Genomic DNA, 16,135 nt, shown 5'->3' with positions numbered 1-16,135 from the left:
GAGTAAGGAGTCGGTATCTGTTACCTCTAGGATTTGAGTATCGACCCCAACATCTTCCATAGAATTTTTCAACTCTTCTCGGATGAGGTTATACATATCCTCTTTGCCCATAGGGGATTTTTCATTCTCATCACCCTCAAGGGAGCTTTTTTTGTAGGACGATCGTTAATCTTGGGAAGATTTTAGCTTAGTAGATTTTTACTATCGCAAGCATTGATCACGAGGCTTCGGTTCGATACAGTTTCTCCAGAGCTTTATCCATCCTTGTGGATATTTGGACTTGACGGAATGTTTTTAAATCCTTCATCGTCCTTGAGAAGATATGGGCACAATAAAGCATTTTCTCAACGATCATTTTGGTAGAGCGGAGTAAGTTTCTTCAGATCTGTTCGAGCTACTCTCGCTAGAAGGTAAAGAGAGTGATTTAGAGTTATTATTTTACCGCATGCATGTGTTGCACTCCTTCTCTCTAGATCTTTACCTTTGGTTTATGCGTCTCGAGGTATGTAACTTCTCCTTCCGACGAGGGCAACTATGGATGATGTGATTGTTGGGGATTAGTCATCGAAAATTAACCAAGTCCAGCGGAAAACTACGGTTAGATTTTCTATAATCCAGTTTAAGATCGTGTTAGACTGCCACGGAGTGAACTTCAAAACAAAAATTAAAACAAAGATCCAAGAACTTACGGGTGATGTCTCTTCTAGAGACAGCTGCAGGAATCCACAACTCGAGTGAATCTCCTTAATCACATGCACCAACTGTATAGGAACTGAACCGGTGCTAGCCTAATCGACTCAGAATGATCTGAGCATGAAGAACACGAAGAACTTTGTGTAGGGACTAGAGGCGTGCAAAATTGGCAGAGGGAGGCAAGTCATAATTAGCTTTCTAAACCTAATAATGAATATATACTTGTATCAATTAGGTTTAGGTTAAGTGGTTAATGTCTAATTGGTCCCTCCTTGGTCCCTAACTATAAATATAACCCTACAGATTATATTTAATTCAATTAGGTCCAAATAGGCCCAATTTAATTAGGGTGTTGTTAAACATAGTCTCAATTTTCCACCCCTAGCCCCGTGAAAGGACGAAAATACCCTTTCAAGTGTTGGGGTGCGAAAACATAATTTTTTTCCTCTCCCGACACGCGGGCGTGATACCCACACGTCCACTTGTCGGATAAGGAAAAAAAATGTTTTGAAGCTTGTATAATATTGCGGATTAAAAGATTTATTGTGGATTATAGTTATTAACCTTTTAGTTTTAAATATACAATATTAACATTGCAATTAATTAATATACACAAAATATTTACATATGTTTTCAAATGTGTTAAAATGTGTTAAAAACAATAAGTTCTAGTATATTACAACATATATCAGTTCGTCCGGCGCCACTCGTCCATAAACTGCTCCATATCAGTCCTAATAAGTGGAGCCTCCTCATCGTTTTGCAAGCGAGCGCCCGCTCAGTGATACGTGCAAAACGGCTAATCCACTGCAGAAAATTAAATATTAGAAAACAAACATATGTAAACCAATAATAAATAAAATAATAATAATAAACTTACATATCCGTTGTTGGAGCGAGCATGGTGGACCGAGGCATCCCGAGGGGAATGAAGCAGATGAGGATGTGAATATCGTCTGTACCACTCTATGTACCCTGCATCACAAACAGTGGGATCGGCTCCAACTGACTGGCATCTCCTCCGATCAACGCCACGAGTCGATTGAAATCTCCGTCAAATATCATCAACTGTAACAGATGAATGCGCGAGTCTGTACGATATAGACTTCCATAGCCGGAATGCAGTATCAGCTCTAATATGCTCAATCGGGATATGCTGAACATAACCGACCTAACGTAGGACTCGATCGGGCATATACGGCTCAACAATGTCTCTACACCGTATCCAACCGACGTAGGACACTCGTAGCTGATCGTCATCGGCGACTGGACCATAAGGCAACCACGCTACCTGCAAAAAAATAATACTCAACTATAAATAATACTAAACTATACTATAAATAATACTAAAATTATAAATAATACTAAAACTAAAAATAATACTAAAATTTTAAATAATACTATACTATAAATAATAATAAAATTATAAATAATACTAAATATAAAACTAAAATTTTTATGTTCATCATCACCATCGTCACCACCATCAGATCCGATCGTCGCTTCGTCTCGGCTAACTCTTGAAAATACTTATCGACAACGTCAATACCAGGATCTCAGTCTCCCGAATCATCCGCCTCCTCTCCCCCAAACTCGGACTGATCCAACACAGGCTGCTCTATCTCAGCTGCCCACACCTACTACGGCGCAGCCCCTCTCCGTCTACGGCCTGATATATCAATACCACGCCTTCTCGTATGACGTGGTGTATCCTCCTCATCCATATCTAGCTGCTGATGGGATAGATTTCCCCGCTACACTCTCCCTCTCCATCTACACATATTGACCACATTATTTAACTAAATTTAACTACAATTAACAAAATAAAAATTTAACTAAATTAAATTAAACAAAATAAAATTAACAATATAAAAATTTAGTTAAACTAAATTAAATAAAATAAAATTTACAAGAACTAAATTAAAAAAAATAAATTATTTTTTTGATTGAAGGCCGATTAGGGAGAGAGTGTAAAAAACAGACTTTCCAGCTATGCTTGCACCTCTGAAAATCACAGTAAACCCGAACCAATATTATTAAAGAAGAAAAAAAAATTTATAAATAATCAAATACAAAATTTCAAAACATAACCATGTCAAGCGAAGCGATAAGAACCATGCCCCACAAGATCATGAAACAAAGTCGGGCAACAAAAATCAGGAATTAAATCCCACCAATACAAACTATCAACCATACGACCAAAAGAGGCAAGAGAATCAGCAACCGCATTTCCTTCACGATAAATGTGAGAAATGACAAATTGCATGGAATCTAATTTTGGTAAACAATCAATCCAACTCTGACGAACCACCCAAGGAACAATAGTCGACTTACTACGCAACAACTGAACAACATAAGTGGAGTCACTCTCTAACCAAAGGCGAAGCCAACCTTTGTCAAAAGCTGTATGAATCGCATAAATGGCAGCCTTCAACTTAGCTAAAAAAGCAAAGGAAACGTCAAACGGGAATGCAAAAGCACCAAGGAACATACCATTTAAGGAACGGTAAATACCGCCACAACCCGCAGCACCTGGACTACCCAAAACAGAAGCATCAGTATTAACCTTAGTCCAACCGATCGGAGAACGCTGCCAAACCACATGAATAATACGAGGTCCCTTAGGAAATCTTCTATCAATTTTCAATTCCCTAAGAATTTGTAATTCCACAGAAAAATTCCAAGTAAAACCACGATCCTGATTTGCCGCTTCACGAATTGCACTCCAAATACATCGAAGAACCAAAGAAATTACCGGTTTCTCATCATTAAAAATTTGATTGTTCCTTGCTAACCAAAGAGCCCACACAGTGTTAACAATTGCCACAGACCAAAGTTCAGCAATTTGTGAACTAAACCTTTGTTTACTAGCCTCCAAAATTAGAGTTTAGAAATCACCGTCCAAAGGCAGACACCTCCCAAACAAAGTAGAAATACCTCGCCAAATCTCCTGCGAAAAAACACATGTTAGCAAAATATGATCAGTCGTCTCCTCATGAGAAAGACACAACAGACATCTAGGAACAATCAAGCAACCCCGCCGCCTCAAATTCTCATGGGTAGGAAGATAACCCAAAAAAGCCCTCCAATAAATAAATGAATGTGCAGGGGGAATAAATCGGCGCCAAAGAAAACAATACCAATAAAATTTACAACATAAAAATTTACCTAAACTAAATTAAACAAAATAAAATTTACAACAACTAAATTTACCTATAATTAACAAAATAAAATTTACAACATAAAAATTAACAAAACTAAATTAAACAAAATAAAATTTACAACAACTAAATTTAACTATAATTAACAAAATAAGATTTACAACATAAATATTAACAAAAATAAAAATTATAATCAAATTAATAAAATAAAATAACAAAACTTAAATTAACTTAAAAAAATTAAGAATTCGCCATACGGGCGTGAGGCCTTCACGCCCTCACATAGGCCAACACGCCTCACCACAGGTGACGGTGTATGAACATCACGCCATCGCCTGTGGTGAGGAATGAGGCTATCATGTTGTCACCTGTGGTGCGGCATGATGTTCATACATCGCACCAGAAGTGACGACGTGATGGCCTCACGCCCCACCTCGCGATTTTGAAATCCCTAATAATCCAAATTCGATTAAAAAAAGTCCAAACATCAACAAAATCAAACAGAATTTCATACCATTAGTCCTTTTCTTTTATCGCCCCTCCCCTGATCCATGTTTTCGTTGATAAATTAGTCTGGATTTGATCCAAGAGAATTTAGGGTATTTGAGAGGATTTGAGAATTTTGAATTTGATTAAAAGATATTTCGGTCTATTCCCGAGGCTAAGTGTGGGAATTAAGGGCTAGGTATAGTAATCCACTTTAATTGGCTAATTTTCTAATTAGTCCCTCTTTGATCCCTAACCATAAACATAACCCTACAGATTATATTTAATTCAATTAGGATCAAATAGGTCTAATTAAATTATCCCATATAAATATTTAAGGCCTAATAGTATTTAATTGCATTAATAATTTATCCTATGCAATCTAATTAATCAATTGATTAATTAATTATATTTGAAAATTTAATTAATTGACTATAACCAAATTAAATATCAAAGTGATTAACTTGTTAAATAACAAATAATCAATTTATTCTTTGTTAATTAATTAGCAATTAATTAACATATTACATTCTGATTAAATACATAATATGTATTTAAGATTATACTATTATTCAATTCCACGAGTTGTGTGTGCATGATCCTAAGGGTTCGTCCTCAACCAGACATGGGCCCAAAACCCAATGACCATAAGTGGGTTCTAGCAAATCATTAAGGCCCCTGGCTGATACGAATTACTTCAGCCGTCTATAGAAGACATATGAAACCCAGTAGATGATCTCTCAGTATCTCTTACCATTTGCATATCCATACTATAAACCAGAGACATAGTGGTTGTCATTCTCTATGTGGTTTATTATATTTCTTGATCTAAAGTGAACTGATGAATCAGATAAGTAAACTACTTATTAGGGTGTGGCCACACACTTCTTCGGTTCCACTTATCAAGTGGCCGGTGATATCGGCTCACTGTTAGGTGAGTGGTAATCTCATCACTTCATCTATCTGCAACAACGTGTTCAACGATCCACCCAACATACCCGTATTTGACATCCTATTACGGACCTGTTAGGCGTATATCAAAGTGAACCACATCCCTTGTCATTTACTATAACGAAATAAGTCTGGAGATAATAGAGTTCTACACTTAGAAAGATCAATGACATGTTCACCATGAATCTTTTTAGAGCGGATCGGTCCAGTCCCACATTGAGCTACATCAATACGTACATGTATCCATATCTGACTATACAAGTATTGTAGTAGTGCTTCTTACACAACTACACAGATACTGGATGCATAGAACTTTAGTTATATTCGTTCCCATGAATAGAACAGGCCTCGGACATTTTATGATTATCAATCAATGGATACTCTATACATGTTTCATAGCACAAGATATAAACATTATGAATTATTGCCTTTATTCATATAACACATATACAATGTATTCAAACAATATACAAAATGTCTAATACATATTGTAGGACCAATGCCTACGAACTAGGGCACACCAACAGTGATGTCCTATTGAACATGCACTTGTGTCTTAATTTCAAGAATGTTTGATAGCTTCCTCCACTTTTTTTAGATAAGCCTTGACATCTTCCATATTTGTGGCGTATTCTCCCCTGATTATGTTTACAACTTCTTGGGCGTTTCCCACATTTTTGGTGAGTTGCTTGGTGATCTCACCCATAAACTTACTACTCACTGGGTCTAGTGAACCTAGACATTTTTCCATATCACCTCAAGGTACTTTTTCTCGAGTTTTGAAACATGGGTCTGTGTTTGAAAATGGTCAAAATCACATGGTTTTTTTGTACATTTCCTTAAAAGTAATTTAGATGTAACCTTACCTTACTCTCAAACCAAATACAACTAACATTATTAAACCATAACTTACCTTACCTTGTTTCTAAACACAATAAGGTGTTTCATATGGCAACTCTGGATGATGTGATGTTCGATTGAACAAGGACTTGTGTCTTGATTTTAATAACGTTTGATGGCTTCCTTCACTTCTTTGAGATTATCCATGATGTCTTCCATATTTATGGTGTGTTCTCCCCTGATTATGTTTACAACTTCTTGGACATTTCCCACATTTCTTTGGTGATCTCACCCAAGAACTTACCATTCACTGGGTTTAGTGAACCTAGACATTTTTTCATATCCTTATCTAGACCATAGGTGATTTGGAGGAAGCTGGGAGGATTGCCATTAGCATCTATGAGAGTTCTGGGCTGAAGGGTTTTGGTCATAGAAAACTAGGCGGAAACATTTCTATAAACACCCAAAAACACATGCATCTTAAGGAAGGTATTAAGAAATTATCAAACACCATGGAACGAGAGTTGATCCATTTGATACGAGTTTGAGAAGTTGAAAAGTGAACTCCCTCTACCATTTCACAAACAGGAACAACAACTGAATCATCTGATGTGCTAGTAATGATCACCATGATCTTTGGGATTCATTTGTGCAAAAAGCTCCAAGCTTTTAAAACTCTCTCTATGTTTTTCTTCTTTGTAGTGTCAAGGCAGAAAACCAAAAACAACGTCTCTGGGAGAGAGAGCCAAAATCTACGGATAAAGGGATGAGTGGGTAGTTTTTTTTTTTTAAATAACTACCCATTATCTTTCATTTTATCAAATAATTAATTAATTAATTTTTTAAATCCTAATATAAATTAATCTAATTAATTTGTGTTCTTATTATAAAACTAATTCACATAATCTAAATTAATCTTAAACATATATAAACTATATGATAAAATTAATTTATGTAAATTAATACCTAATATTAATTGTTTGTTTGGTTTTCTTTTCCTTTTCCTACTAAAAAAAATACCTAATATTAATTTACCTTGATTATGTGGGCCTTTTAATCTAGTACGACTGGAACGGGTTTGGTCTGACTTTAATCCAATTAAATCAGCCACAACCTTATTGCACATATTAATATTCGGAATAAATTTACTTCTTAATTTTCTCGAAATGATTCAATCTGGTTTCCTTTAGTGTGTGATCCCGTAGGTCTATTCAAAACTAGTAATGGGCCTGATTCCATATAAATGCACTCTAGTAAGTCATTTAGATCGTCCAGATTGAATAATAAAGCTTGTATGGTTGTGAGTACCTAATAGTAACCTTATAAAGTTCATTTACTAATGAATATCTGATTAGCATGAGGCACAGTCCTTGTCACCCTCATTAAGTGTTATATGTGCCTTGATCCCTAGTGAACTAATAAGCTCCAAATGAACAGTTACCAAACTGTCTCATTTGGGAACGGTCGTACACTTCTTAGTCTCACCTATCAAGTGGCCTTTGATATCATCTCTCAATTAAGAGAGTGGTAATCCCTTCAGTTCACTCATGGTCCCTCAGTATGATTGAAAACATACCTAGCTAACCCATACTTGGCACCAAAATTGCTAGCCCGTTAGGCAATAACAAAAGTATGTTGCATCTCATCTAAGTACCATAGTGATTTCAGGTCTAAGAAAATCCACTATAAGTGTTACATAAGAACCATCTATGACACTTGACCATGTGATGTTCCCATAGCGGATCGATCCAGTACTTACCACCCTATAAGCTCTTATGCCATTGGTTCGATATTCCATGTTTGTGGCTGGTGAAACACCATCACTACCAAGGCACATATTGGTCTTTGGTTCATCATCATTCCCACGGTGACAACAGATTATGGACGTTTTAGTATAGTATTTTGTTGTCATATGGTTTCACTTTTTTGGGTCCAATAGGTTCAATGGATTTTACTTTGTGTCACAACTATATCGTATTCAATTTCAATCAATAAAGAACCGATGGGTCCGATTACACCAAGAAGGGGACTTAGACAGGGGGATCCTTTGTCCCTGTATTTGTTCATATTATGCGCAGAGGTGCTATCACAACTTATTTATCAAGCGAAAAGGTCGGGACTGATTAGGGGTTGTCAAGTATGTCGAGGGGCTCCAGTGGTTTCTCTCATGTTCTTTGCAGATGATAGCGTCCTATTCTTTGGATCATCGGTGGAGGAAGCATGAGTGGTAATGGAGATTATAACTTCTTATCCATGCATCAGGTCAGGCAATAATGTTCACAAATCATGTATCTTTTTCAGTTTTGTCAAACAAGATATCAGGGATGGGGTGTGTGAGCTTATAAGTGTTTGGTCTCCTTTGAACATGGGTAGATATTTAGGTTTACTGCCATCCTTAATTGGGAGATCTAAAAAGAGTGTGTTCTCATTCTAAATTGATAGATTGAGGAAGAGATTTGGTTGTTGGGGCTTTAAATTCCTTTCTAGTGTGGGTAAATATATTTTGCTTAAAACTGCTACTCATGCATTACCTATGTTCTGTATGAGTACATTCTTGTTACCTAAGTCTATTAGTGAGGAATTACAGAGAGTGATGAACTCATTCTAGTGGGATTCGAAGGATGATGAGAGAAAATGTATTCACTGGTATTCACTGGTTTGGGTGGGATAAATTATGCAGTTCTAAAAATCAAGAAGGGTTGGGGTATAAGGAGTTAGAGCTTTTTAACTTGTCGTTATTGGGTAAACAAGAGTGGAAATTAATATCGAGTCCACAGTCTTTAGTCAGTAATTGGATAAACAGCCAAATATTTTCTTACTAGTAATTCTCTTACTTCAACTTTGGGCAACAATCCTAGTTTCATTTGGAGGAAACGTTCTAAATTTAAGGTTAAAATGGAAGGCCGGTAATGGGGAGACAATTCTGGTTTGGAGGGATCATTGGTTGGACGGTGGAAACTAGTTTCTAATAGGTTCTAGGTCCGATGGAGGAGATGAGGATAAAGGAGTTGTTTATGCCAGTCCTCCACAAATTGTTCGTACCAACCCAAAATTGCAGTAGAATAACAACCCATAAATATATTCCATTAGCTTCAAAATGCATTGCTAAGTCACCGATCCAAATACCTTGCTAGTGTGAGCAATTCAAACATAAAAACACTCATTGCCATCAATCATTAGCTCGTCATAGAATACAGCTAAACATCCTTCTCATTTTCAATAACATAGTGTCATGGGGTAACTTACACTCATGGCCATCGAACTTTACCAATTTTAACATTACAGCCACTGAACTTCAATTCTTAGCAGTATGACCACTGAACTTTACACTTTTTAAAACATGTGGCTACTCAACTTTAACTAACTTCTCAAATGACTGTTAATGACATCAAAATGAAAATATTCAAGAATTAAATTTGTTCAAATCGACATTTACCATGAAACCACATTTTATATTTTCCAAAATCGTATTTTTTTAGCTTTCTCTCTCTAAAAATTCACACACTCTCTCATAACAAAAAACATCTAAATGACCTCAAAACGAAAATTTTCAAGAACTAAGTTCCTTAAAATATCATTAACTCTTTGAATTTTTTATTTTGAGGTCGTCAACAGTCGTTTTGAGGCGTTGAGTGGCCACCGATATTAAAAAGTATAAAGTTCACTGACCATATTGTTAAGAATTGAAGTTTAGTAGCCACAATGTTAAAATGGATAAAGTTCAGTGGTCATGAGTGTAATTTACCCTAGTGTGATGCATTCTTTTCTTTCTTAATTGTATTTTTTTAGTTTTTCTATTTTACTAGTTTAGCTTCTTTTTTTCTTCAAACAATTTGTTTTACTTCATGAGGTTAATTAATAGAAGCCTTGGTGGAAAATTCAATATGCTTTAAAAAAAAAAAAAAAAGCTTAATCTTTAACGGGGTGTTTGTTAGAGACACGAGAATAAAGATAAAAAAAAACTGAGATAATCCTATATTTGGTTTAGAGATAGATTAGAAAGATAAGAGAGTAATATGAATCTTATCCCTCAAGTCTTATATCCAAGAGGATGAGGTATAAGGAGTTGGGATAAACTTGTGCGATTTTAATAGGATGGAAATGTCAATTTTATCATTCAAATTAATGTTATGTAGTTTAAATAAGGTTAAAATAGTAAAATATATTATTCTATCTCTATCCTTATCCCGCGTACCAAACGTTGAATAATAATTATCAACTATCATATTTTTATCTTTATCTCAATTATTTATTTTTATTTTAATATTTATCTTTATCTACTCGGTAAGTTTAAATTAAAAAATAAATGACGGAGTTATAAGTGAATAAAAACTCAAGAATTTAATGAGACGTGTTACAAAAAATATTTAAAAGTAATGATTAATTGTTGGTTGAAATGTGGAATTATAATAAAAATAATCTGATAGAGAGTGGAGTCTAAGGAGGTGGGAAAATAAAAGGAAGAAAAAACAAAGTTGAGGTGGAATCCATTTGGATTAATATATTAAACAAAGTTCCAATGATTGTTATTTTAAGTGAAGCACTGACGGTGCCGTGATTTATTAATTGATTTCATTCTCTTCTCTTCTTTTTCTTCTCTCTTCTTATCAGTAAACAAACAGTGTGAAATTAGATAATGAGAAGGGAGAGGGGGGTCCCACAAATTAACCTAGGGTAGGAGAGAAGAGAAGGCAAGAAAGAATCCGAGAGAAGAGCTTTCTTTAACAATAACAATGGTGATTCAGCAGCTACCGACACTATCTTCCATGTAAAGCTTTTACATTAAAGAAAGAAACTTCCCACCTTTCCATTTCCATGTGAAGTGAGAGAATATCTAATATCTAATATCTATATACCATATATAAAATTGGAAAAGCGGCCTCTCCGCCTCTCTCTTTTCTTTTCTAAAGAGAACACATGACTCAGATACCAGCAATTTCCAATCTTTATCTGTCTCTGCACACTCTTTCTTCTTCGTCCTTGATGCCTCTTTAGCACCCGATTACCCTTCCACAATTATGTAAGTTCCTTTTTCTTTTTTCATCTTTACTCTATTTCAATTTATCAAGATTCCATTTTCTTTTTTCAACTCAATTGGGTTTCAAGTCATCACTCAGATCTTTGCCCTTTGATTTGGCTACAACTCGATTGAATATGTTTTATCAATTTTTTAATTTCTTAATTCTTCTTTCAGAGCTACTATCAAATGAATTTTGTATCTTAGGTCCAATTGCATTCATTTATCTCAATTCAATTTTTATACCTTTCTCAATTTTCTCTGGGCTTTCATTCAAGATGTTATGTTGTAGTGATTGTTGCATTTCTTCGAGTATAATTTATTGTTCTTCAACTACATTGATGAATGTGCTTAACTTTAATTCAGTGCAGTTTAGCGATGGGGACATTGAAACTTGATTCTGGAAACGCAGACTCAGACTCAGATGTATACCTAAGTCTGGGGCTCAATGGGTTAGGAAAAGGAGTTTTGGGAACTCCACGGGCTTTGAATCTTGTTGCTTCACTGTTGGACAGATCTGTTCAGAAAAATGAAATGATACTTGAGACTACACAGATCAAAGATGCTATTACAGTATTTCATGGTTTAAGAGCACCTCCTGTTACTATTCAGCAATACATAGATCGCATCTTCAAGTACTCTGGCTGCAGCCCATCCTGCTTTGTTGTAGCACAAGTTTATGTGGATCGATTCATACAGAACACAGATATTCCTTTAACATCTCTTAATGTTCATAGGCTACTCATAACAAGCGTAATGGTAGCTGCAAAGTTCATTGATGATGCGTAAGTACTTATTAATTCATATTTATGCTGATTGAGTTTTAAGAGGTGTGAAATTGTTAAGATGAATGTCTGTGGGTTCTTTTCAGATTCTTCAACAATGCATACTATGCCAAAGTGGGAGGAATAAGCACTGCAGAGTTGAACAGACTAGAGATGAAATTTTTGTTTAGTATAGATTTCAAGCTCCATGTAAATGTCAACACATTTGGAAGATATTGTTGTCAGTTGGAAAAAGAAGCTGCTGAAGGTCTTGTTCAGATTGAAAGATCGATCCAGGCCTGCAGAATTAAAGAAAGTTGGTCAAACAATGAAGATTCTAACACTTGTGCTCCCACTATTGCAAGATGAAGATTCCACTTAATCATTGTAATTTGTAAGATCCTACATTCATTTGAATACACTTTAAGAGTTGCTTCAACGATTATCCAGAGATGGCACTTGCCACACACTAGCCTGCATTTTCCATTTAGTGTCTTTCTATGTACAGATTATGAAAATTGATTCTTCCAGTTCCTAAGCATTCCTCAATTTCTCTTTGAGGAAAATTGTATGTTTGTTTTCTTTCAGATGATTTCTTAGTGTTTGATTATTATGTCAGCATGATCTTACTATCTTACTACTATAACTGATTCATGACCCAGTTTTAAGTCTTAAATCATACACTACTTGTTTGTGTTATTGGGTTTCTCAATTTCAACTTTATTCTAATAAAGTCCTGAACCTTATAATTCAAATATATTGAGCATTTTCTTAACATGAATAATTTGCTATGTACATTATAGATAAATGTGTGATGAAATTGATAAGCAAATCGTTTTTAATATAAATAATGTGTGGTACTATAAAAGCCGTGTGATGAAACTCAATACTTTAAATTTTAACATTCATAGATTTAATAAAACTAAAAGGGACTTAATATAACAAATAAATTTAAGGAGCTTAGTAAAGTTAAAAAGGTTAAATAGTGCAAATTCATAAAATTTGGAAGTTCAAAACTATATTTAGTCTTTTTGTTAGTTAAACCTTAATCAGCTCGTAGCCTTTGATTAGTAAAATTTGATATCTGAATTTTAATATGCATTAAAGTGTACTCCTTAGGACGGCTCCATAAATTATTCCACACGCCAAGTCCTGACTCCCATCAATTGAGGTATAGATTTATGAGAATTAAAATTCAGAGGTTGAAAATCAAAATTTGACTAAATACAAGGCCTTAAAATATTGTTTTGCCTAATTCATGCTATTTGGTATATACTTTGTAGTGAGCATAACATGCTGTTTCTTTAGGTAAAATCCAGGTGTAGTTAATTAACAGCGTCTAATTTGTACCCTGTTTGAGCCCTTCCCCTAAGTTTGGACTAGTTATGTTATGGGGGTAGAAATTACAACACATTTGAAACAAACATGATATAAGTATCTCTGCTTCTGGCTACAGGCCCCCTCCTCTCTGTTTAGCTCTCCTGCAGATTAACAGCTCAAGGATCTCCATAGTTTAAAGCTCTGATACCAAGATCAATCTTCAAAAACTCCTTTCTCTCAAGGATCAATACCATGGATTTAAGCTTTAGAAATAGCCACGATGTTCATAGCTACCAAAAAGGTTACCTGGGAGGCCTCTCCAATGCCACCCAACCGAACTTTCCTTTCCGAAAATCAGACAAGATTCGGAATGCTGCTTGATGGGTATCCGCATTAAACAACTGTACTGCAAGCTTCTGAACAAACCTGCATTGACATATAAACGCCTACGATGTCAAATATGGTGGCTACTTGGTTACGCATATATAATTTATAGAAAGCTTTGAAAAACCAGCAAATGGTAATTTTCCTCCGTGTCTGGTTTGCGGAATTCAGAGTAAGCTTTGGCCTCATGCCCAGGAAAAGACTATAAAAACTTTATAAAACAGATAGAAGAATGAGACAGAACTAGACATACGTTCTACCATTCTTCCCATCAATATCAACATCCATCTTGTACCGTTTATTAAGAGATCTTGCACCTGTCAGTCCGCGGACAAGAATCGAAATTAGTAACCATGTACGGAAGGCACTAAAGTGAAGAATAAACGATATGCATTACCTACTGATGGAATCCTTATCAACATCTGTACAAGAATTGAAGCTACATCAACCACATCATACGATCTCTCTCCAATGTCATCACAGATTGCAAGCTTTATAGCAGCTGATTGATCATTAATCCGCATAGGGAGCATGCCAGGAGAGTCTAGCATCTCAAGCTCTTTCCCAAATCGAACCCATCTTTTAAGCAACAACGATGCACACCCAATACACAGGCATTAGAAATGGCAATTTTTTTTCTAGAAATCGTTAATAACGTGATACCTAACATTCTAAGTTCAATAAGGTTACAATTTTCCAAGGAACTCACAAATTCCTGAGATTTTTCAGAACAAAACAATTTTAACAAGAAGAGAGTTCATGAACTTCATGGTCAAATATCCCAATATTTTTTCAACCATAAATGCAGAAAGAACTTTGAAAACCAAACTTACTGTAGAACGTATCTAATTCTGGGTTTATCCCGAACTGATAACCTTTTCATCAATATTTGCATGCTGCAGCCACTTTAAAGGTAAAGAAGCCTAAAATTGATAGATGTTAAAGTATCACCCTCTTAGATTTATCAACGTGGCAATGCCTAAATTTTCGAACTTATTTAGCTTAAAACCCCTATATAGATCTTCCAAGAAGATGAAGAAAAGTTCAACGAAATACATACTTCAATTCTCTAGTAACTCCAGGTCTGGGGGCTGCATCACACATTCGACGCTTCAGCAAGCGGTTGATCAAAGATGATTTCCCCACATTCGGATATCCAACTACTCCAGCTCGAACCTACAAGATAAAGAAAGATATCTCATCATACAAAATCCTCAGACAGTAACTTTACAACTTTCCTCACTCTGCAGAGAATCTGTGAAACTCACAGGACGAGGAAGGAGTCCTTTAGCTCTGCGTTTGACATTTACACTAGCAGCTAATGTCTTTGCTAACCGGTTCAATCTCATAGTACCCTGCATTTGACACGAGGTAAATTAGTTTTTGTAAATATTATCAACCAAAAAACATAGGCAGAGAACTTGTCGTTTTGATACCATTCCAAGTTTCCCATTGGAAAAGATAGCCCTTATTCCTTGCCTTGAAAAATAATTTGCCCATGCATTCCGGTCTGCCTTGGATATCATATCTTCCCTATTTAAAACTAAAATCCTTTTCCTATTCCCAAGCCATGAATCCATCTGCAAATAAATTTCATAAAATTATCTCCCAATGCAAACCTACAGAAATATAAAATTAAATGAACACTAAATTAATTCTGACAAAATGTTCTTTGAAAGAATTGATTTGAGTGGAACTTAACCTGCTGATGGGTTGTGGATAAAGGAATTCTTGCATCTCGAACCTCTATCACAACATCCATTAACTTGAGTTGTTCTTTAAGTTCTTTTTCTGTTTTTGCGATATGACCAGGATACCACTGCATAATTTCCAGCACAGGATAAGAATATAAAGTCACTCAAATGTGAATCCCAAATTAAGAAATAAGGTTTCGACAATCAACACCATGAGTAAGAGTAAGTGGAGGAGGAGGAACCTTATCCACACCTGTACAGGACGCATTTGTTTGGTCCAATAATAAAGCTCAGTATCAAGATCAACCCAATCAGCCTCGCCTGCAATGCCATCAAGTGTAGTACTAGAATCGTCAATTCCATTCCCACTTTCATACCAATTAGGATTTTTTCCACCAACAACCTGCCACCATGTTTTCCTTCAGAATACATAAACATAAGGCTTATTTTACCGACCAATTTCTGCCCAATAACTGAAGAAGCTAGCAACGAAAAGCACAAAACCATACTAATTCCCAATTCTTCCTGAGCATAAAAATAAAAAAAAAAACGTGCACAAATAAGAAGTTTTCTTGCCTGAATAGTGACAGGCGGTGACGAGAGAGAAGCAGTGGTTGAGAGTGCTGCAGCTGGTAGTGAGATGAGTCGCTTGGTTCGAATTTCAGGAAAGTGAACCAAAAAAGTGGGATTGGGTGAGGATAGCCCCAGAATATGCATCCGCATCCTTGTTTCTTTCTCTTTCTCTTTCTCTGCTAATGAAAATGAATAAAATTCGTTGCCTGAAATTGTATTCATCATAATATCCCCAAATCCATTATTGATTTC

At 35.5% G+C, this 16,135-nt stretch overlaps 2 protein-coding genes across 3 annotated transcripts; one reads left to right on the top strand and one right to left on the bottom strand.

Annotated features, from left to right (window-relative positions):
- Window positions 1-10,739: 10,739 nt before the first annotated feature.
- Window positions 10,740-12,530, top strand: LOC136218285 (cyclin-P3-1). 2 transcript variants are annotated; one of them, XM_066005081.1, is made up of 3 exons: window positions 10,740-11,151; window positions 11,520-11,933; window positions 12,020-12,530. In XM_066005081.1, exons 2-3 carry the CDS (start codon window positions 11,527-11,529, stop codon window positions 12,279-12,281), a joined length of 669 nt encoding a protein of 222 aa, XP_065861153.1. In that variant the 5' UTR covers window positions 10,740-11,151; window positions 11,520-11,526; the 3' UTR covers window positions 12,282-12,530. The 2 variants fall into 2 exon arrangements, with proteins under 2 accessions (XP_065861153.1, XP_065861152.1); XM_066005080.1 differs by having other exon boundaries at window positions 10,742-11,151; window positions 11,515-11,933.
- Window positions 12,531-13,072: 542 nt separating this feature from the next.
- Window positions 13,073-16,135, bottom strand: LOC136218284 (DAR GTPase 3, chloroplastic). Its single transcript, XM_066005079.1, has 9 exons — window positions 15,887-16,135; window positions 15,564-15,713; window positions 15,319-15,435; window positions 15,053-15,196; window positions 14,885-14,971; window positions 14,677-14,792; window positions 14,014-14,195; window positions 13,870-13,933; window positions 13,073-13,658 (listed from the first exon to the last, which is right to left on the bottom strand). The coding sequence occupies exons 1-9, from the start codon at window positions 16,106-16,108 to the stop codon at window positions 13,535-13,537; spliced, it is 1,206 nt and encodes a 401-aa protein (XP_065861151.1). The 5' UTR covers window positions 16,109-16,135; the 3' UTR covers window positions 13,073-13,534.

The sequence above is a fragment of the Euphorbia lathyris genome, chromosome 2 (genome assembly GCF_963576675.1).
Source record: "Euphorbia lathyris chromosome 2, ddEupLath1.1, whole genome shotgun sequence".
NCBI lineage: Eukaryota > Viridiplantae > Streptophyta > Magnoliopsida > Malpighiales > Euphorbiaceae > Euphorbia > Euphorbia lathyris.
Note: the sequence above shows the minus strand (reverse complement) of the source record. Positions and strands in the feature narration are given on the sequence as shown.